At 32.8% G+C, this 24,204-nt stretch overlaps 1 protein-coding gene across 3 annotated transcripts; it reads left to right on the forward strand.

Annotated features, from left to right (window-relative positions):
- The first annotated feature begins 1,733 nt into the window (after window positions 1-1,733).
- On the forward strand, window positions 1,734-24,097 carry LOC124543090 (roquin-1). 3 transcript variants are annotated; one of them, XM_047121127.1, is made up of 16 exons: window positions 1,734-1,835; window positions 6,348-6,510; window positions 7,672-7,864; window positions 9,153-9,316; window positions 10,413-10,550; window positions 10,627-10,734; window positions 11,170-11,503; window positions 12,261-12,422; window positions 17,739-17,874; window positions 19,255-19,448; window positions 20,213-20,312; window positions 20,584-20,894; window positions 21,295-21,395; window positions 21,890-21,949; window positions 22,545-22,652; window positions 23,368-24,097. In XM_047121127.1, the coding sequence occupies exons 2-16, from the start codon at window positions 6,349-6,351 to the stop codon at window positions 23,434-23,436; spliced, it is 2,340 nt and encodes a 779-aa protein (XP_046977083.1). In that variant the 5' UTR covers window positions 1,734-1,835; window position 6,348; the 3' UTR covers window positions 23,437-24,097. The 3 variants fall into 3 exon arrangements, with proteins under 3 accessions (XP_046977083.1, XP_046977084.1, XP_046977085.1); XM_047121128.1 differs by lacking the exon at window positions 1,734-1,835 and having other exon boundaries at window positions 7,672-7,858; XM_047121129.1 differs by lacking the exon at window positions 1,734-1,835 and having other exon boundaries at window positions 6,371-6,510; window positions 7,676-7,858.
- The last annotated feature ends 107 nt before the right edge of the window (window positions 24,098-24,204 follow it).

Below are 24,204 nucleotides of genomic sequence, written 5' to 3' on the forward strand. Positions count from 1 at the left end.
CAACCTCCCTTATCATTTTACTCTTTCCAGTTTTTCTTGTTATCCTCTTTTTTCAACATCCATTAAAGTTCTCATATATAATCCTCCTCTAATAAAAAAAAATCCTCAGACCCGTAAAAAAAATTCTTGATACTAGTGTCCAATTTTAAAGAACATTTCATGAAAATTGGCCAAATTACCTTCCTATATTTACTGCCTCTAAACGCTTACCGCATGGCTGTGTTGGCGCAGTTTGTTGGATCCTTAAGTATAAAATAACTTTTCTATTTAAACGCCTCCCTGAAACCTCTACATTTTCCGGTGAGATCATTGCCTTACTGGAAGCTGCAATGTAGGTTAAGCACACATTTAAAACACTTCCACTATCTGTCGTCTACGCCTCAGCATTCATGCACACCTAGTTACTTGGCAAAAATAAGAGTTTGTGACCATTTGCTGTGTTATGTGGCCTAGACGAAGGTTTCGCAACCCATATTCCGTTCGTCTGTCCTAAACTATTTTATTCATGACATTCTCCTTATCACTCGCCTAATAAATATTTAATGTTTGTTGACGTTTGTGCTTAGTCCTTTTTGTTCATTCTTATGGAAATATATTAAACGTAATAAAATTAAGCTGTGAATAGTATTATATTGGAATACTAACAATTATTATTCATTTACTTTATTATTAACTCTTATGTTTGTGTTGTTGTAGGTTAAAGATTAACAAAAAATATTATTATCTCAACCGTACCGATCAATCCAATTGTCTCCCTCAGTCTTTTTCATCCTGCGTGACATTACCAAATAATCTGTGCCCTGTCGGTACAACTAAAAGCCATTAAACTAAGAATGGGATTTAATCTTTTTTAGTGTTTAGTTTAGATTCTTACACACGACCATTCGACTTTATCGTTTCATTTTCGGTGATGTAATGTCAGTTTTGTTACAGTCTATGATATAATTAACATAAATTCTATTGTCTGGCGTAATAACTAATGCTAACACGTAATTTGTACCTTCATATATTATTTATCATATTATTTTGTATATTTTACCCCTTATATGTCAGATCTACTAGTCAAGTATAAAGTTCGCAATTGAATCTATACCTATGGAAAAAGTAGAAATTCAAATAAGATTTTATTTACTTCATCTACTTAAGCATTTACAATTTAATACACTGGACACAATTTGTATTAGTAGTACTTAGAAATCAAATGTTTTGCTAACAGTACTTACAGACGTCATTTAATCACTAATAACTACTTATAAAAAGTAAAAATTGAAGTTTGTAAGTGCATTTATTAACTCATTATTATATAAATGATGATTTTCAAATAAAAATGAAAAAAACCTTAGGTAAATTCTAGTAATATTTTTTTACAAAAAATCCCAGGAAACTTTCAATATACCGTAGTTGCTAAATTAATTTAATGAAAAAGTAACAGAGTCAAAGCTCGTAATTAGCTTTATGTTTATTGCACTAGAGTTCTTTTAGGAATTAGAAAACTAGAAAAATAACAGCTGACTTCTATTGGCCAATTTTTAAGAAGAAGAAAAAATTAATGTAGAAGCCATTAAATAAGAATTAAATTTGAAAGTATTTCCTAAATGTACCTTGCAATGTTTTGGTATTATGGCAAAATCAACAATTTTCCTATGTTTTATTTATTTTAATTTTTACTCTTTAACTATTCTTAGATTTACCTACAGACTATATCTGAATTCTAATATATTTTAAGTGCGATCTGGCAACATTACTCCTGGTGCTGACGAGTGACGGATCATGATTTGAAGTGGGTAGAAGCTAAATGTGTTATTTTTGTGATGAGTGTTCGTGTTATTTTTGAGGTAATTGCAAAAAAATATTCTTTAGTAATAACTTTATACTGAACATAAAAGTGTATTTTTCATAGTAACGCAGGTGGCTGTTTATAAAACTCTCCCTACTTACTGCCTCGGTGGCAATTTTCGCACGTCAATTTTTCAGAATTTTTCTATTTTTATTAACAATAAATCTTTTCTGATTTCAATAGGTCATTGAAATCATTGACTATTCATTATTAAATAAAAAAATATTAGAGCACAAATACAGTATGAGTAGATTATATAAAAATACCTATCTTTATGTCACCGTCCAATTCAATGACGCGACGATTTTATTAGTCTTTTATAATATATTCAAATCCTACAAATATAATAAGTATATATAAAGCATTTCTTTATACTTCTTTACCAATCAATTAGATAGAAAGTTATCTAAAAGTGTAAAATGTAATATTACCCTTTATTTTATTTACATAATTATTATTTGATATTTTACTTTAAAACATATACAAAAATTTGTATTTATAATACATATGTATTAACAGAACCAAACACTTAATGAACAATTTTATAAAGAAGTTAGATGTCATGTGAAAATAATAATTATTTATATGTGAATATTATCAATTTCAATGTAAATGATTCAAATCAAGTAGGAGAGAGTAGGTGTATGTAAATAGTATGAACAGGTAGGATATTTGTTTTACTTTATTATAAGAGTATTATTGTATATTATGTTTCATATTCTTTATTATATTAATGAATTTAAAGCTTGCCCATTTCACCACATTATTAGATATAGCAGTAATCAAGAATAACTATTAGAACCTTGATTGGATTAGGTATATTTAATTTCATATTATAGCTAGATAATGTGATGTAGAACTCAAACAATTTCAATTTCAATTCCATCCTTTTGAGACTAACTTATATTATAATAATCCATTATATAAAAATCTCTCAAATTATGGAATATTTCTTTAAAAAGATATATTTCCCAATACTTACAATTTAAAGATAATTGACACAGTTTGTTAGGAAATTTGATGTTGTTGTTGTTTGTGTAACATTTTAGAGATATAACATCTTTAGAGATTTATTGCATGTGACACTAAAAGGGTAAAAGCGTATATAATTTAAAACTTTATTTATTTTTATAACAGATTGTAGTTAATAAAGTCTACAATAAAATAAATTTATTTAACCTTTAACATATTTTTCATCTTCTAATTCATTATTGTTTTTGTCTTAAGTGCATAAGCATTAATGTGTTAACTATATATATTTCAATATACTTATACCTTTTTATTAATTTATATATTTCAAAATAATATTTGCATTAAAATAAACGTAATTGTTAATTCAAAATCAAGAGCTACTTTAATTTAAAACATGATTTTTTTTTAAATTTATTATATTTTAAATAAAAACAATTCCTATAGAATATATGGTAGTACATGTAACCAAATTATTAGGAGTGTACATTAGATTCTATTTTATATGTATATTGAAATAGAACTCATAGTTGCAAACATGCAACAGTACTACTCATTCAAATTTCAATGTTAAGACAAAATCAATAACATAGTTGTACCAACTTATATTAGAGAAGAGTTGATTGAATAGATTTATAACAGATGTTGGTAATACTTAATGTCATACATAGCAACACCTGTACAATTTTGTTTTTAGAGCACTATGGTGTGGTTAAAACATACAAAGGAAAAAGTATTGAGTAAAAATGAGATCACAAAGTGAAGTGAGCAATCAATACAGTGAACAAATGTGCAGTGTGTTTTGAAAAGTACTATCAGTATGTGGTATTATAATATTTATCAAATTACTGGGGTTAGGGTCCTGTACTGGCCTATATATGCACGGTAGGTATCACCTCATGATATTTAACTATCAATCGACAATACACAATGTTGTTTTATATTGAGGTGAAAGGTAAGTACTTATGTAAACAAACATACAAGCACAAAACACAACTTATTAGGTTTAAGAGTGATTGCATGAATATTGTATGGCATGCCTAAAACTCTATGTTGTCAGTATTCCGAGATGATTTCTTACCATAGGTTGACTACTTTCTGTCAGTTTGTCCATCTGCTTGTCTTCTTTCTTCTCACATTATAGGTATCTGTTAAATGTTGCTATAAGGAGAAATGGACCATTTATAAAATTTAGGGTAAAAATCCTATGGAATTACTAGGGATGCTGAATAGTTGAATTGAATACTTATTGATACCTTTTAGTACAATATCAGAAAAAAACAGTAAATATAATAAATAAATCGTAAATAAATGTATGTTATTTCATCATGATTAGTTATTTATAAACAATGGCAATTATATTGCAATTTGAATCTATTTATATCAATAATTTCAAATAAATTAAGTATTTTACAATATAACACATGGTTTTTTAAAAATATTGTCAGTAGTATAATTTTTTGAATATCAGTACTATAAATATTTCAGTTCTTGATTCATATGAACGTTGAATTGATTGACAATTGATAACATTGATTTTAGGAGTTTGCAAAAATGAACATGCTCTATTAAAACTAGCAGTTAAAAGTGATGAAAACTCTATGATTGATATATATAATTATTTATGATAGAGCTGTGTTATGTTTAAACTTCTGATCAATTTTCTTCTTGTTCATTTTAAAAATAATATTTGTTTTAGTCATATACAAACAATAAGCTCCCTAAATATGATATTAATATGTTTGGAATGCCTTCCAGTAAAGCGTAAAGTAGAGAATGTTAAAGCTGTTATTTTTATTTTAACACAGCAGCAATAAATATATGATTATATACATATTTATATAATGAACATTAATAATATAAAGAGTATTATTTTCTCAATCCGGTCAATGTATTAAGAATGACATCTATTATTTCAGTACTCTGTGAAGATTCCATGAAATCTATTTGGAAAGTACTTCCTCAAATTATTTTTAGTTTTGGTCAACACAATAGTAAAATATTTTAAAGAAATTCAATCATAACATTTCTACGGAATAATGTGACTACATTTCAATTGTGAGTCAATATATATCTATTATCTATACTGACTTTGTATTTATCAAGAACATAAAAATTGTTATACAGCTCTCAATGCATAAGACATCATAGATGGAATCCAATTGTATGGTTCTAACTGAAATCTTGGCCTTTCATCATATTTTACATTGTGCAGGATGGATTTGAGAATTGTATTTTAGGTGCCACTCATTATTATTTAGATTCTAAGTCATAATAGGTGTATTTCTGTAGAAGTATGCTTCCGACCCTTTAGTATATAATCTTGCCTGCATTCTTGTTGTCAGTGAAAGACTGTATGTATAATAAATCTCTTTTTCTAAATAAGGCTAATATGGTATGGTTGTTTTTGTAAAAGAGCATAGTAGTTAAATTATATGTGAAGCTTCCATCAACCCTTTTTTGGATATTTTATTCAGGTCATAACTCAAAATAGTATTCTGTATCATAATATAGTAATCAGTACATACAATTTTGTTTCTGAAAAATAAATCAAAATAAGTTGAAGTGGCATTTTGAATAATAACATAAAAAACTACTAATAGACAAATACTTTTCAGATATATGTTTTAAGAAACATAATGTTTGAACTTGAGTTATAACTTTTTTATAAAAGTATATCTGCATATTTAAGTAATTTTTAAATAAACATCTAAAAATTGTATTTGGTTTTTTAGTATGTTCTATTGTGCAGTACCTATATGTGTTGGAAGTGTTTTGGCAGTCACAAATGTTATTATATTTTAGACAAAAAGCAGTAATAAGTCTATTCTTATAGAAAATTGCTTCATACCCTTAGTGTAACACCATGCCTGCCTTCTCATTGTCAGTTAATGATTGTATGCATATTCAATAAATTTATCTAAACAAGATGGATTGTTAATAGATGTTTTTTTTTTTTAAATCGTCCATTATTTCAGTTCTATGTGAAGCGTCTATTGACTCTGAATTAGAATTATCACTCACATCAACCAATTTATTATTTTTGTTTGCAATTTAGTATTGCACTGATATATTATAGTTTTTAATGTTTTAGTATAAAAGAATAAAAATCAATTGTGTGTGAGTATTCTTTTTTAACAAAAAATATCCATTGAATTTTGAGCCCACTTGAGTCTAACTCGATAAAGATTACTACTGTGTGAACTATCAACTTAGTTTTTAGTACTATTCTAAATCTAGTATTTAAAATAGAACTGAGATATATGACTTCCGATTTCTTCTTGGTCATTGCTGCCGCTCTGAACATATGTAGATTATGATTAAAAAATAATTTCTTTATAAAAAAATGATTGCGCTTCAGTGTCAAAGGTCAGATTAGAAGAGTTATTGCAGTCATAATGATTACATTAAGATAAGTCAAGTAATGTGTATTTCTCTAGTAGTAGTAGTCAATTGATATGGTCACCTTGTCTGTTAGAAATAAATAGTTGTATTATAAATGTTTTTATGAAATAAGGCTAATGTATTGTTGTTGTTTTAGAATGCCAATCCAGGCGCCGCAATGGACGGACTACCTCAATTGTCCGGTGTGCTGTCGCGAGTTTGGCCCCCCTCCGCGGAGTCCTATCAGCCTTGGATGCGGTCACACCCTCTGTGGTCATTGTCTTAAGCATTTGCATAGAAAGCAATGCCCTTTTGACCAGGTTAACTTACTTTTAATGTTACCATACCCGATCACTAAAATCATTACTGTACAATTAATCTATGTATATATATAACAAAATTGCAGCCTCTATTTTAATATTACAAAATATTAAAATAGCCCTTTTTTACTCAATGCATTTGTATAGACGGTACATATACCAAAATATATTCTTTTTAATTTCTGTCTGTCTGTCTGTCTGTCTTTTTGTTCCGGCTAATATCTAGAACGACTGGACCGATTTTGATGGGACTGGCACTGGCAAATAACTGATATATAAGGAGTAACTAGGGCTACAATAATATTTTTTTTTGTTAAATTCAAACGCGTACAAGGTCGCGGAGACAGCTAGTTTGTAATAGAATTATCATTACTGGATTCCACAAATATATTTCGTATTAGATAAAGAGAAAACTTATTCGTGATATACGTTTTAAATTCGATATCAAATCGTCCTCGGTTCATTCTCGTTATGGTAAAGCAGTAATAAACAAGGCACATCCGGTTTGATCTATTCACACAATATTTCATATCGAATTCATAGGGAGAGTTGAACTTATAAGAATATATTCCGAATCAATATTTGTGCATCTAGTTCATCTTTTATATTATAGTGTTTTTTTATGGTGCACAGTTATGTTCGCGTTGACAAAAACGTGCTTGCCGACCTTCATTTCTTGAAGACGTAGCTGTAATCACAATGCTTACTTATAAGAAAGATACAAGGGCATTTCTAATAGATTTTGACTTGCGGTGACCATAGATTAGCATTAAGTGATTATACTATTTTGAAGTTTTTAATTTCGGAATAGTACTAGTATTGCATATAGATAAACTATTTTTGTAAACAACCTCAATAAATAAATTATAATTTATTAATCGTGTTATATATTTCAAAAGAAGCTACATAAGCGCTCTTTAAATGTATGTATGATACAAATGGAATAAATAGGTACTTTGTAATGTTATAACTTTTGGTAGAGTCGACCGATTTTGATGAAATTGAGACTAAACGGAAGGTTTCTACAAACAGTAAAAATATTAATACGTTTAGTTTTCGTTTTGATAATTAGTAAATAAGTATATTAACTTACAATATACCACTTCAAAATTGTTTATTTGTTTAGATTATATACTTAATGGGTATGTTTTAATATGTTAGACAGTAATCCACGCAGAGCCCGAAGAATTAGTTGTGAACACGGCGCTGCTACAGTTAGCCGGGTATACCCCGCCCGCGCAACCCTACCACCCACCCTGCATACAGGCGTTGCCCGAGCACGACCGTCATGCCTATGACGTCATCGTGCGATGCCTCGAACACCTTGCCATCTACCTTAAACTCTGTGGTAATGGTCAGTTTATTTACGATATTGATATACACACAACACAAACTAATCAAACTTTCATTAATGATACAATCATTTGATTAATTATATTTAATTCTATTCTCTACTAAGAATTATGAAGATTTTGTCTCCAGGATGTTTTACAAGAAAATCTATCTAAAACATAATGTTCTTTATAGTAATTTTCTTTATTTAAATGATTACATCATATGCTGTATAAGTAAATGTACAAAGGTAAATAAAATACTCAATTACATATAAATGAGTACGTGAGAAACATATGTTTATAAATCGTTACAATGACAAAACGCGTTAATTGAAATCTGTATTGCAGGAAACTTGTATAGCTTGTTCAGATAGCAACTGCAATGACATAATCATTGAATCGTTTTTGATTATTAAGATTGAGAATCTTGTTATTATAAAACTCTATATATTTTTTGATTAAAATACTCATGTTTTCTTAGTAGTATTTGTCGGTAAACGTACGCTCATTTAAATATATGTCAATGTTTCGATACTAAATAAATATGACACAAATCTATTATAATCGTAAAAAAAGTAACAGCCTATACATTCCCCACTGCTGAGATAAGGCCTCCTCTTCCATTAAGGAGCGGGTTTGAAACATATTCCACCACGCTGTTCCAATGCGGGTTGGTGGAATGCACATGTGGCAGAATTTCTATGAAATTAGACAAATGCAGGTTTCCTCACGATGTTTTCCTTCACCGCCCAGTACGAGATGAATTATAAACACAAATTAAGCACATATATATAGTGGTGCTTGCCTGGGCTTCCTACCCCTAACCCGCAATCATCGGTTAAGATGCACGCGTTCTAACCACTGGGCCAACTCAGCTCTATAATAATATAATAATCGTAAGAGCGAATTACATATCCAACATTTAATTAATAATCTCTGGTATTAATTATGTTTTCGAGAAAATAATCCTTTCTGAATCTCGGAAAGTTGTTAAAGGAACTTTCTATCGGAAATGTAAAGTTCACAACAAAGCAGAGCCATAAGCAAGTGCCATTTGCAGGTTTGTTTACCTTTATTCCGCCAATTAAATATTGCTTAACAGTCCTTTAAACTTGAAAAGAAAGTTCCGACGTTCTCGCAAAGCGGTTTGTTTATACACAAAGGATGTTTTCTCAATGTCAATTTCTAAGATTGACCCGTTACTTCAAATCGAAAAAAGTTTTTACTGTTTTTATGTAATGTCTCGGTAAAAAATATTACGAATGTTTTTGTTGGGTGGTTAAATTGAATTTTTTTTTGTTCGTGTAGCGAATAATAGCACGGCGGGTAACCGTTTGTCGAGGCCCATGCAACGCAAGTTGGTTACGTTGCTGCAATGTGCCATCACTGATGAGGAGGGCAGGGGGAGGGCGGCACGAGCGGCGCGATCCCTCGGCGAGAGGACTGTCACCGAACTGATTCTTCAACACCAGGTTGCTATACCAACATTTTTGAACAACGTCACATTTATATATACATATATACACATATAAACACTAGCTTTTGCCCGCGACTTCGTTCGCGTGGACTTCAGTTTCGTCCCGTCTAGTCTAGTAATCGCTTAAAATCGCTTCGTAAATAAGTCATTATTTCTCGTAAAGGATAAAAAATGGTTATTGTGGGTTATTCCTAAGAGATAAACATATACCATCACGGACTTTTTTGTAGACCTTTTTAAGTTGTACAATACTGTAGTACATTGTTTTGATCTATCTTGTAGGATTCAGTTTGCAATGTAAGCGCAAAAAATGTGTTTTTTTACGACCTCACATTAGAAACCTCAAAAATTGTAGCCTATGTGTTATTCTGATGTATAAGCTATATTGTGGTAAAGTTTCATTCAAATCCATTCAGTAGTTTTAACGTGAAAGAGTAACAAACATCCATACATACAAACTTTTGCCTTTATAATAGTTAATAGTAGTAGGATTCGTGTAGTTTGGCCATTTTTGTTTCTTATACCTCAAGACTAGTCGTCGACTATTACAAAAAAAATCAATAGCGGGGTGTATAACTTTCTAAATTCTATGTCATACTATTATTATAATCTTAAGCACACGGTATAAGGCTCCTTTATTCTTTATATAACGACCTACATAAAGTTAGAAGTGGATGGAATTAATAATAAAGTAGGTCAAATTGAATTGTATACCATACATCCCTATAATTAAACGTGTTTCTTGAGCATGAGTAAAGTATGTGTTTATTGGTGTGTATAGTATTTTGATTTTTGATTTTAAACGAATAGTGATCAATACTGTAATAATAATAACAGTAATCAGTATTGTTGTGTTCCGGTTTGAAGGGTGAGTGAGCCAGTGTAACTACAGGCACAAGGGACATATCATCTTAGTTCCCAAGGTTGGTGGCACATTGACGATGTAAGGAATAGTTAATATTTCTTACAGCGTCATTGTCTATGGGTGATGGCGATCACTTACCATCAGGTGTCCCATACGCTAACCTAAACCATTAAAAAAAAACTGTTCAATAAATAACTGCTTTTATAAATTTCTTTTTATTTGATAGAACCCTCAACAACTCAGTGCGAATCTGTGGGCGGCTGTGAGAGCTCGCGGCTGTCAGTTCTTAGGTCCGGCGATGCAGGAAGAAGTCTTGAAACTTGTGCTTTTGGCGCTAGAAGATGGTTCCGCCCTTTCCAGAAAGGTATAATTATATACTATTCTTTATATTCGTTTAATTTGTACGAATTTAATTATGTGTTTATTTTTTTTGTCCGCAGGTGTTAGTGATGTTTGTTGTCCAAAGATTAGAGCCTCATTTTCCGCAGGCTTCCAAAACTAGTATAGGCCACGTCGTCCAGCTCCTGTACAGAGCATCTTGTTTTAAGGTAAGACGGTTTGAAACTGAATATATAAACTGTAATAAGGGGTTGTCCATTAATCACGTGAGGCTTGAAAGGGGGGGGGGGTTTGATAAAAATCACGAAAATGACACAAGGGGGAGGGGGGGTGTAGTAAGATATCTCGTGTATTTATTTTTTCGTCTAATGCGCGATTTTTAAACAAATATGGTCCTTAATTTCAGAATAAAATAAGATTATAGTTTATACCTGTATGTAAATTAAGATAATATTCAGAAAATTTTAAGATTCGTTGTAGGTACTAAAAATACACGTGATGTTGAGAAGGGGGAGGGGGGGTGGTCTTAAACCTCACTACGTATCACCAATGGGGGAGGGGGGGGTTAAAAAATGCTAAAAAAGATCACGTGATTAATGGACAACCCCCAATGAACTTTTATTAAAACATGTTTATTTTCTTAGGTATCGAAACGCGAGTGTGATTCATCACTGATGCAACTGAAGGAGGAATTCAGGACGTACGAATTGTTGCGTCGGGAACATGACGCTCAGATAGTCCAAATAGCGACCGAGGCTGGGCTGAGGATAGCCCCGGACCAGTGGAGCGCCCTCCTCTACGGGGACACCGCGCACAAGAGCCACATGCAGAGTATAATCGACAAACTCCAAACGCCCCAATCCTTCGCGCAGTCGGTCCAAGAGTTGTTCATAGCTCTGCAAAGGACCGGCGACCCGGCACAGTTGGTCGTCATTAGCATGCATCTCGATCGACTCGCAAATATCGATGCTAGTCCTGGTGAGACATTTCATACTTTTTTTACAGTAAAGTATAGTGCGACACTTAGATGTAGCATCGGCATAATTCGTAAAGATCACATCCGAATTGAGTACGCTATCCCAAATTATCAAAATTTATTTCTGATGCGAATATGATCTTTGCACATACGTAGTAACTTGTAATATCATATGACCTAATATATTCGTCAATTTGACGCGTCGATTAACATGCACTCGCTTTCTCTGACGCGTGAATCTATAGCGACGAATAGCGTCGAATGGCGCGATAGGGAGCTATTTCTATTGGTTGTGTAAATCGGCAGTAATCGGTTTTATTTTCATTCCATTGCATTTTCCGATGCTGGGGAATTTAATTACTTAGTAATATTATGATACAAGTGACCCCGGCTTCGCACGGTTGCGATATTAGTACTGTACTGTTTATTTTCGCCATCATATTAGAAACTACTAAAATTGTCAATGTTTTCTCTACTATATTGTCCATGTGTTTTATATAAAAACCTTCCTCTCGAATCACTTTATCTATTAAACCGCATCAAAATCTGATCTAAGAATACGTATACAGACAGCGGTAAGCGACTTTGTTGTATACTATGTAATGCTATTATTAATTTTATATTATTAAAACAATATAGTAATAGTAATCAATCTGTATATCTAAGTTTTTCCTTAAAACCTCTTTACCGGTGGTAATACAAGATGGTGGTGGTGTACTTTGACAAAATTGGTAATTAAACTGTTTTGATATTGTGCAGATGCGAAGAGTCCGACATGGCAACAGCTGGCCGAGATGATCAAGGCGATAAAGGAGGTCGTCTCCGGTCTCATCCATTACCTGCAGCAGCAAGCCTCGGGCCGGGACTCGAACCACAACCAGAAACACATCCTGCAGGAGAGATGCATCGAGCCATCGACTAGTGAGTTAATTACTACTTATTTACTGATCGATCTTCTTTTTCTACTTGTGTAATTTTTACGAGATACTTATCATCTGCTTGTAAAATACCTCCTAAAATGAGCCTCGGTGTTAGGTAGTGCGTATTTTGTGTAACTGATTTTTTTTTTAAATAATGCTCTAAATTAATTTGACAATTATTACACTCGATTATTAAAAATAAATATATTTTTTTTTTAATTTGAATTATAAGAAATGATAAAACGAAGATTTTAACGTCTGGCAACACCGAATTTGTGAAGTATTAAGTTGGTTAAAGGAATAGATTCACATTTATGTCGTTAAGAAAAATAAAAATAAAATTATACATCTTATTATGAATTAAATTTAGATTCTTTCGATTATGATTATAGATGTACCGTGGTGCTTTAAGTGTATAAGTCTACAAGCCATCTTCAATGCCAAATATGATTTTGTTTCACGCCTTGCCTATTGTTTTGTGTTTAGACTAATATTTCATTAAAAATGTTTGTCATACATTTTTTCCCGTATAGTATGAAATCTAATAATAGTTATATATAATACATAATTAAGTCAATCTGTGTGACAAGATTGAATTCCTAGGAAGTTCAATTTTGTTTCATGCTAATTATTTTTTATGATTTAAACCTGGTGATCAATCCCATAATCACGAACGAAACCGCGGGCGACAATTACTACATAAATTATTATTATTTTTTCTTGTAGTTTTTTGTTAAATAAGTATGCAATTAACCTTCGTTTGAAAATTGTCCTGTATAAGTATTGTTTCTCGTATATCAGGTCACTTTGATTCAGTTTCATAAAAATAAAAAATATATATGTTGCATTATGAGATTTAAGGACGAAAAAAAAACTTTAAAAACAATGAGCGTTTAATCGTTAAGAAATTAAATTTTGCACTTAACATAATTGCCCTTTAGGTTTACGTTTATTTTGATGTAAAAGCTAACAACCAATTCTGAGAATAAATACATATTTTAAAAATCAATATGCAATCTCGTCGTCTCGTTTCGACTCAGGAACACAGTAGTAGCGTTACGTTATCATCGGCTGCATAGCTCTCTCGGTGTTTAATAGCTATAGACGTGCATTGTTATCACGAATCAAATTAAATCTATACATGCACCCTCATCGCTGTGGCGCTGTGTTATCTGATCTCATGTTTTAAAAACAAATAACTAAAACCGATTCAAGCTATATCAATCACGAATTTTAATATATTTTTCGCGGTCAAAGTGCGTCGCATAAGGACTTATGCGTAGTTGCCTATAATGATAATTGAATGTTTTAATTGAAAGTGGTTTTGTTTTTATTATTATATTACTGGATTTTATCAATAATGACGTATCTCTCTCATTATAACTAAGTGGCATTGTGGCTACAATAGTCAGGATAATTAATTAATCTCATTGATTTTGTGACATTATACGATTAGATTGAATTAGAGGAGGACGTGTTATTACATGCAATATAGAACATCGACGAGATTATAAATAACCGAATATAGCAAATTCTGAGGAGTTATTAAAAATTTGAAAGTATATTGCGAGCGTTAACGTTCCTATTTCGAATATTTCTTGAGATATTTTTTAAACACACCTGAGATTTAAGTTAATTTTAACAAGATGCCGAATGTAGAGTTTATCATTCACTTCTTGGTATATGTAAGTGAAGAAATGAAGGAACAATTAAATACTTTGAAACACAAGTTGAGAGTCGTACATCAGACGTATAGAAGAATATCGAATACCGTTGCTGATATTCTATACAGACTGGCCGTTGTGGAACAACAGCTGCAAGGATACAGCCTCGACGTTGTCGGCGTGCCGGAATCGAATAATGAAAATTTATTCGAAATGATCAACAACATATCCGTAATCGTGCAATATCCAATACAATGTTTCAACGTACACAGCTGCAAAAGAATCGGTACCGTCAATGATTCGATGCCCCGACGGATTTCGGTCAAATTTAATACTCCGATTATTCGAGATAATTTCCTGAGAGCTGTTACGATGTTCAATGAGTCAGCAAACAGTGATCAAGAGAAATTGAATACGGGATTATTAGGATTCGATGGTGATATACAACCGGTCGACGTATGTAAGCACCTGCCTCCGGTTATTAAGTGTTGCATGCTGAAAGGCTGACACGCGGCTAAAGTCGACGTTAACCGTATTTGCTTTTTAAAAACTTTTTAAGTGTTGATCATGTAAAAAGTATTTACTCAATTAATTTCTTAGCCTACCTTATCGGATTGAGGGGGAAGGGTTCTTTGACGTTAAATCGTAACAAATAAACAAACATAATCTCGCGTTTGTAATATTAAGATGAAGCTTTTCTTTTTCGGCAATTTTATATGTTCTGATAAGATAAATAATCCAAAAGCTTTCAAGCAAAAATTTATTAATTTTTATATAGTAAATTGTCATTAGCTTTTACTTCAATAAATTCGCGCTAAAGATAAACATCCGCTGACAGGGTAACGCGCATGCGTTCTTAGTACGCATCTAACCGTTCAATAACTATAAAACCGATAGATAGTTCCTCAATGTCAAAAACAATCCTAAATTGATTGATTTGTTACGACTATTAGTTCAAAAAAAGATATGGTTTTTCTTTGGAATTAAGCGAACAAAACCCAGCGGCGACTGTACTAGCTTTACTTTCAATACATTAGTCCACATCGATTTAAACTCTCGCACTTTCGAATTTGATGGTTAATTATACATTACACAGTATTAATTGTGCTAATACTAGCTGTTGGGTCTATGAAAATGATTTAATATTTGCTTTTTAATAATAATAGTAAAAGTCGATGTAGTTTGTTAGAAACTGAGTCGTCAAATGAGCCTTCGAGAAGGTTTCCATTCGTTGCTCGAGTTAAACTTAGTTTAAACGGGGATATCTTATCTGACATTACTTTTAGTACTTTTTGCACTCTTTTGAAAAGAAGTGTTGCCTGTTAAACCTTATATTATTATTTTTTTTAATTAATGTTTTTTCCTTATGATATATGTATGTTCATTTAAAATAGAACCGATAAATAGAATAATGTTATAAAGTTGAACAAATAAAATAACTACAGTATTAAAAGATTCAAATATGTGTTCAAATATGTGTTACTAATGTATTTGGTTTTGATATTCTTGATGATAGACGTATCGAGAAAATGACTTAATTCACGAAAAGTTGATGTTTATTTCTATATTATTTTATATTTGATGTCGAACATAATTTGTTACGCAGCATCTTCAAGTGTACCGTTGATGACTTAAATTTGTTTAAAAAATGAATAAGATTATGTACTGTTGTTGTAGAGTGTCGTTTCCCGGCCGAGTCGATGTAGAAAATTCATTAGTTTTCTATGTTGTCTTGGGTCTGGGTGTTTGTGGTACCGTCGTTACTTCTGATTTTCCATAACACAAGTGCTTTAGCTACTTACATTGGGATCTGAGTAATGTATGTGATGTTATCCAATATTTATTTATTTATTGTTCGTGTGAATGATTTGTTCTCATTTTGTCAGAAGGAGTAGGAATTATCACATTTAAATTTATAAACTTTTTTCCTTTAATATTGAACTAGTTTTCGAATAAGATACTCGATCGTAGGGATCAGTTCTTGTTTTGTTCTGTTGTCAAGAATATCAAGACTAAGTCAATCAAATAAATAAATACTTGTACTATACCTACTGTCTTTTTGTGTTTTTGATTCCTCTTGTTTAAATACAATCGTGTCTTCTATTGTATGTTATAAATGTATTCTAAAATTAAATATTAATTATTGTTTTCTAAACTTATATGTAGCCTATGACCTATTGCTGTTTATGGTTGTTTTTTTTTTCATGTCAAATTGATGTGTATTTTTTAATAGGCTATTTGACAATGCGAAAAATAAATTGTGAATTATTGTGATCAGAGTGTATATTATGAGTTTAAAAATGGTTATTTAGTAACGAAAGTTGAAAATAATACTTAATTTATTCAAAAATACATAAATAAAAATGCATTTTTTGACACAAAACGCTCCTGATTGGCGGGGCTTATGATGATGTCACTTTCTAGTAAACCTTGCTTTTCTACTATATGTACCACAGATTAAAATACAAGAAAGTGACGTCACCGACCTCATTGCAGCGCCATATTGTCCAAGTAGCGTTTTTGGACGTTATTTAAATATGGAATTTTTAATATGATAGTTTTCGGCACATATACAGTACTATAAATAAAAAAAATCGACTTTTACTGGCTTTCTTAACGTCTACTAGATAATATAAAATGGATTTTAAAAACCAGTCAAATAGCCTATTACCAATTTTTGTTTGTGATAATATGTATTTAAATGTGTACCTTTATTCGACTGTCTCTTTAATGTCTATGTCTTCTAAATCATATATGTTTTTGCTTTTGCGACGTCACTTGTGTTTTGTGTTTGCATGTTGCGAATTGATGTGACTTGTATCTCACTTTCAGAAAAACAATATTCAGGTAATAGTTGTTTTGTTTATCATTCGTCAATCCCCCTTTAGATATAATTATGTCAGTATCACTTGAGTAATCTAACAATTTAAGAGACGAAATGTTAGATATAAAACATTTTCTTTAAATAATTAGTTAAGCTCGCGTGCTTACATGTACAGTCAGGGTAAGAAAAGGTTCGTCACTTTAAGATCTATTTTCGTGTGCTTAGTGTGAGCGATAATCTCCTTTACCGATCGAGAATGACATACAACAACAACAACAACAGCCTGTAATTTCCCACTGCTGGGCTAAAGGCCATGTTCTAAAACCTTCTCCTCTCCCTTTGAGGAGAAGGTTTTGGAACATATTCCACCACGCTGTTCCAAGCGGGTTGGTGGAATATACATGTGGCAGAATGTCTATGAAATTTGTCACATGCAGGTTTCCTCACGATGTTCTCCTTCACCGCTGAGCACGAGATGAATTATAAAGACAAATTAAGCACATGAATCAGCGGTGCTTGCCTGGGTTTGAACCCGCAATCATCGGTTAAGATGTACGCGTTCTAACCACTGGGCCATCTCGAGAATGACATATTGCGTCGCAATGATTTGATGTTTAATTTCAAAATGTACTAAGAGTTTAAGACTTGATAAAGAAATTAATTTGATAACAAATGACAGTTTTCTTACTCTGACTGTACAGACAGACAAGCTGTAACGTTAAGCGAATATATTAAGATGTATGAATTATTTTGTGATAAAATAAGCATTCGCATAATCAAACGTGTATATGCATATGTATGGTATACTTAAATGTTGGCATTACCACAGGCCAGCCTTCGCCGCAGACTGCGACTACGCCCACTCACAAGTACAAGACAGCGATGTGCAGGGATGCAGTGACCAGGTCCTACTGCCCAAGGGGAAATTCCTGCACCTTCGCACATTATGAAGAGGAATTAGAGAGGTAAAGAAAAAAATACATACTACAAATACTGAATGATTACTAACTTTATAATAGCTATGCGAAATATACTATATTTTTATTGTATGTGTTCGATTATTATATGTTCCACTGCATATGCGAGTTCATAGTATTTCTGGTTATAGCTAAACAGCTCATAATGCGAACTTATTATTACATGTTTACTGTTTAGTGATATATAAAGATCGAATGCCAAAGGATTGCTTATGCTATATTCTTTATTTGAATCTACTACAATGACAGACCTCTCATTATATTCCTATAATACTGTAATAAAAAAAAACATACCAATATGTATGTTTAAAATCTTTATGACAAATATAATGACCTTAAAGTTACTATTAATGAATGCTGTTGAAATTTATTAATAATAATTTGAATGCAGTATTATTTCTTTCGTAGTAAATTAACTTTATATTTAGTCCTCTTAGTCAAGAGGATAGCCTGTAATGCTGTAGCTCATGACGTGAAAAATCGGTGTGAGCTAATTACACGTATTAGGAATTAAGCACTTGACAGTGTCACACTCTCGCGCCTATGCACGTATAGATACTTTTGCCTTTTCGATCGTATCGTATGGGATTTCATAATTATACGAGAGTGAGGAAATACAAAGAGTAATTGCGTATACCGATACGTACGTATAGTACGACACAACTTAGATGTCGCATCGGCAAAATTCGTAAAACCGATCACATCCGAATTGAGTACTCTATACCAAATTATCAATATTTATTTCTCATGCGAATATGATCTTTGCACAAACGTAATAACTTGTAATGTCATATGACCTAATATATTCGTCGATTTGACGCGTCGATTTACATGCACTTGCTTTCTCTGACGCGTGAATCTATAGCGACGAATAGCGTCGAATGGCGATAGGGATCTATTTCTATTGGTCGTGTAAATCGGCAGTAATCGTTTTTAATTTCATTCCATTGCATTTTGCGATGCTATATTTAATTTGTGTCCTACTATTCTTATGTCTATTAGTAAGGACATATACCTTTGCAGTTGGCAAGTCTCCCATTAGTCCAAGATTTTTAGATATCTGCTCTGCATAAAATCCTTCTACGTGATTTTTCGATTGGATTATGTCGGAGGGTGCCCCCCAAGTATAAAACCGATTTTTTGTCAACCGAAACCGCGAGCGATAGCCGCCATCTTGGAAAACGTTTTTTTTGCATATATCTCGGAAACGGTAAGTTTTACGTCAAAAACCGAAGAGATTTGTAGAATAGAAGAAGATTTTATGTAGAGCGGACCGATTTTTGGTGCTAAAATTCCTAGACTATATGAGATTTTCTGTCTTGACCGTAGTGGGTCAGGAAGACGTGACTTTTAATGTAAACTTTACAGGTATAGAGCGTTGCCGAATACGAACCAGGCTATAACGAATGGTAACTACACGTACATGCCGCCGCTGCAACCCGCCTTGCCGCTGCAACAACTGCCTCAGCCGCTCGCCCTCCCGCAGATGTACCAGAGGTTCCCCATGCCCCCGCCACAGCCCCTCGCTCAACATCCCCATATTGAGAACTACAATGTCCAGTGTTAGTATATTCTCGAGTACTTTGGGTATAGCCAGCCATTCTTTGTAGCGATGTATGTATGTATATAGTATCTAGCTTCGGTTTCTTTAGCGAAGTCGGCTAAGTATTGACAATTGTAAGGTACAAGAAGATATTAAAGAAATAATATTTTTTTATGTTTTTATAAGTGTTTGTTTGTCTGAGTTATCGTCTGTCGTCGTAGACTTTTTATTATTTTTTTGTAGAAGTAGGTCATGACTCGGGATGTTGGCGGATTTACTAATAGGCTAAGTAGCCTAGGGCGGATTTAGAAGGGCGGCAAATTTAGACCAAATTTGTTATTATCTTAAAGAAATTAAAAAAAAACTTATAACTATATATATATTCACATTACGTCCGTAATCCGTATACTCGTCACTACATAGCGGGTTGGAAAAATAATCTAGTAACTGACAGAAATATAGGTGATAGTTTATAATCCTACTAATAACGGGAAAAACCCGATGTAATGAGGACGATAGAACACAAATGATAAATGTTGTAAAAAAAGTTGGGGTGGCAAAAATTGAATAACCTACTAGCCTACTAGCGGCAGATTTGTAAATCCGCCACTGGTTGGTTAATTAGTCACAGTCTATAGGCAAGTAATAAATAGTGAGTAACACCTATTAATAAGCTACTTTGTAGTTAATGAAAAAATACGTAGCTTTATTCAAAAGTAGGTTAAAATACTAAGGAGCTAAGTGATCTATGTATACATAAATGTATATATGTTTCCTGTTTAGCAATAACCACACTACCGACACAGCCGATGCCACAGGAACTGCTCACGAATCAGGAATATGGCGCTGATAATCAACGTGCAGATTGTATCCAACAACCTCAGTAAGTTACTTTGGTTAAACGATAACGCCTTGTTAGTCTTACCCAAAATAGTTAAAGCCTTAGGATGTAATTTGTTAATGTATCTCAAATTGAGTTTGAAAAGACAAAACTTTGGAAAACCACGTGTCAGATTTGTTTTTCTTCTTATCGTAAATACCTTGATTTAACACGAATTTTGTCAAAATAATTTGAGCTGGAGCAAAAAAATCTCATTATTCCAACATAACTAACATTAAGAATTAAGTCCTTACCTCGGTAAATTACTTTTTAGGAACTACGCATCTGCCCTCATGCACAACCAAGCACAATTGGGTATAAATCAAAACTCCATGATAGTCCCGATACCGGACCGGCCATACTACGGCCGTTTCGGCGTGGTCACCATGCACGATGAACCCTCAAACAACATCCAGTTCCCACGGCAAGAGTTCGTGAATCCCGTGTTCCAAGGCGCAACTAATACTGGACCGATAGCCGGCTACCCGAACCAAGAGCAGAGTATGCCGCCGCCAATGCCAAACATGTTCGTGCCAGTGCAACACGAAGCCCCGCGAAATATCAGCCCCTACACTTTCGATGACCGTAAGTTATACTTGTCTTGGAATGGACTAAAATATTATATGGAAGAATATTAAAAAAGTAACAGCCTGTAAATTTCCCACTGCTGGGATAAGGCCTCCTCTTCCATTAAGGAGAGGGTTTGGAACATATTCCACCACGCTGTTCCAATGCGGGTTGGTGGAATGCACATGTGGCAGAATTTCAATGAAATTAGACACATGCAGGTTTCCTCACGATGTTTTCCTTCACCGCCGAGCACGAGATGAATTATAAACACAAATTAAGCACATATATATATAGAGGTGCTTGCCTGGGTTCGAACCCGCAATCATCGGTTAAGATGCACGCGTTCTAACCACGGGGCCATCTCGGCTCGGAATATGGAAGAATATTGGGTGTAACAAATCTTTTTTTTAAATAGCCATACCATCAGAGCTCTTGCCGGACTATCGAGTAGAGGCGTCGGCCTTCGCTGCCGTACCTCGTGAGCGCCGCATTGAACCATCCTGGCCTACCAACAGCGTGAGTAAAATGTCTTATGTTGCTAAAATTAAATAACGGAATTTATTTGTTGATCGCCTAAACCATAGTTACGTTACATGCACGACATATACAAGATCTTGGCTTCCAAAGTGATACCGCGTTAGCTATTTAAAAAATAATTATTCTTAAGATTGATTTGATTTTGATTTGATTTATAGCGGAAATGTCTATGGCCTACGGTCACTTGTAAGAACATTTGTACCGACCATAAAAACTCTCAATCAATAAGAGGAAAATCATATGGAAGATTTTGTTGGATAAAAAATTTAAAAAATAAATTAATGTTTAGGTTTCTATTTTTGTATACTTCAGGCTTATACTTATGATATCAACGTTTAGAGTATACAAAAAATTAAAGAGTTTGGAAATTTTTAAACGTTACTTTTACATAAATTTTATTAAGATTTGACACTGCTATTTTACTATCACATATTATTAGCTGTTGATTACGTCACGATCGTGCTTTGTTGCAGGTTTTTAATTTCGACTCGATGAGAAATACTCTACCACACGGCCCCTCTACTCCAGAAGATGTAAGTTATATTTTACTAACGGTACCTTTTTAAATTTTTAAATAATACGCTATTTGACAATGCGAAAAATAAATTGTGAATTATTGTAATCAGTGTATATTATGAATTTAAAAATGGTTATTTACTAACAAAACTTGAAAATAATACTTAATTTATTCAAAAATCAATAAATAAAAATGCATTTTTTCAAACGTTTGTCACGTGACACAAAACGCTCCCGATTGGCCGGGCTTATGATGAAGTCAGTTTCAAGTTTCTACTATATGTACCACAGATTAAAATACAGCAAAGTGACGTCACTTTGCATTGCAGCGCCATATGGTCCAAGTAGCGTTTTCGCGCGTTACTTAAATATGGAATTTTTAATATGATATTTTTCGGCAAATATGTAATATAAATAAAAAATTACATTTACTGGGTTCCTTAACCTCTACTAAATAATTTATATTATACGGATTTTAAAAACCATTCAAATAGCCTATTCATATTATTTTAATAATACAATAATGGATAACTAAATGATTGATTGTATTTGTAGTCCTCATTTAAATTTTCAATAGTTAAATTGGCTAATTTTTGGAAATATGTTTGGCAGATATTCGCAGTGCCGAGCGACAGGCGGGCAGTCGGGGCCGACAGACTCGGGGCAGTAGCGGAACGTATGGCCGCCGTAACATCCGAACTGGCGATCAGAGCTGATGACGTAAGTCCCATCACTAACCTTATCCCTAATTCTCATATTCATATTATCCGTCTATGTCAAGTTGTACTAACCTTTTACTTAAAATACTACTATTATTATTAATATCGATTTTTGTACGGTTATCAAAACAAAATTGAAAATTTTGAAACTATCATATCTTCAATGCAATGATAATGATACTGCATTATAATTTTATGTCAGTTTCAAAAAGATTACTTTCAACTCAAGCTGTTTTATTCGAAATCGTTACACTTAAATTCGATTTTGACATTTCACTCTATTAATTCAAAGTGGTTTTTTCACTTCAATAACATTCAGATTTTAGATACTTTAATATATTACGACTACAACAACAACAACAACAGCCTTTAATTTCCCACTGCTGGGCTAAAGGCCTCCTCTCCCTTTGAGGAGAAGGTTTTGGAACATATTACACCACGCTGTTCCAAGCGGGTTGGTGGAATACACATGTGGCAGAATGTCTATGAAATTTGTCGCATGCAGGTTTCCTCACGATGTTTTCCTTCACCGCTGAGCACGAGATGAATTATAAAGACAAATTAAGCACATGAATCAGCGGTGCTTGGGTTTGAACCCGCTATCATCGTTTAAGATGCACGTGTTCTAACCACTGGGCCATCTCGACTCTTATCACGACTAAATATCCCTTAATTAAACTTTGTAACCATAATTAATTGATTTGTCTCGATCACAGGAAGAATTAGAGGAGGAACTGCAAGCACTGGAGCGCCGTATCGACACAGAATTCAAAAGCACTGATTAAACGTCGATATCGAGTTACTATCTCATACCAAATATAAATTATCAAATGTAACGTCTTTAGGTTGAAAGATAACAATAATCAACGAGATGGACGCGTTTATATAAAGGTTGTATCGAGTCTTTGTTCGAAGATCTTTTTTTTGATATTGGAACTTCTTATTTATTTAAAATAAATGAGAGGATTTTGTATTTACGAAAAAAAATTATCAAAGACTTCAATTATGACTTGTATCGAATGCAAGAAATGTTATATTTTAACTATGAAATCGTACTTCCATTGTAATTACTCATCTTCCTTTAATCTAGTATAACGCAATAGGTTTAGTTGTGACGTTGATAATGTTCGTAGGACCTAGTTTGACATCGTCGTATCGTAGAAGTTGTCCTTGTGTCTCGGAATCAAAATATCATCAAAATGACACTGATTGAAAGAAGACACGATTTAATGTATAATTTTTATCTCTTAAAGTCTATCAAAACTTATGACGTTCACGATTATGATATTTTTTTTATAGACGAACTAATAATGATATATTTAAATTTGTGATAAAGCTATTAACGTTTGCCTCTACGGCAATAAATGAATTGACACTTTAAGAGACTTCGCCGTTCTGTGGTCGCATTTAACTTTGCTCTGAGCCTAGCAAGGCAAATGAATTTATCAAGTCAGGCATCATCGTTATAAGTAAAAGGTAAATGATTTGATTTATCTTCTCTAGAACTAATTTTTTAGGGTTCCGTACTGACATGAACAGTCATGATATATAAA

Source organism: Vanessa cardui, chromosome Z (assembly GCF_905220365.1).
Source record: "Vanessa cardui chromosome Z, ilVanCard2.1, whole genome shotgun sequence".
Lineage (NCBI taxonomy): Eukaryota > Metazoa > Arthropoda > Insecta > Lepidoptera > Nymphalidae > Vanessa > Vanessa cardui.

Excerpts from the sequence above, each read along its gene's own strand:
- LOC124543090 (XM_047121127.1), top strand. The coding sequence starts at position 6,349 with ATGCCAATCCAGGCGCCGCAATGGACGGACTACCTCAATTGTCCGGTG. Across the intron at positions 6,511-7,671 it reads AGCAATGCCCTTTTGACCAG|ACAGTAATCCACGCAGAGCC; the intron begins GTTAACTTACTT and ends TTAATATGTTAG. Across the intron at positions 10,735-11,169 it reads ACAGAGCATCTTGTTTTAAG|GTATCGAAACGCGAGTGTGA; the intron begins GTAAGACGGTTT and ends TTATTTTCTTAG.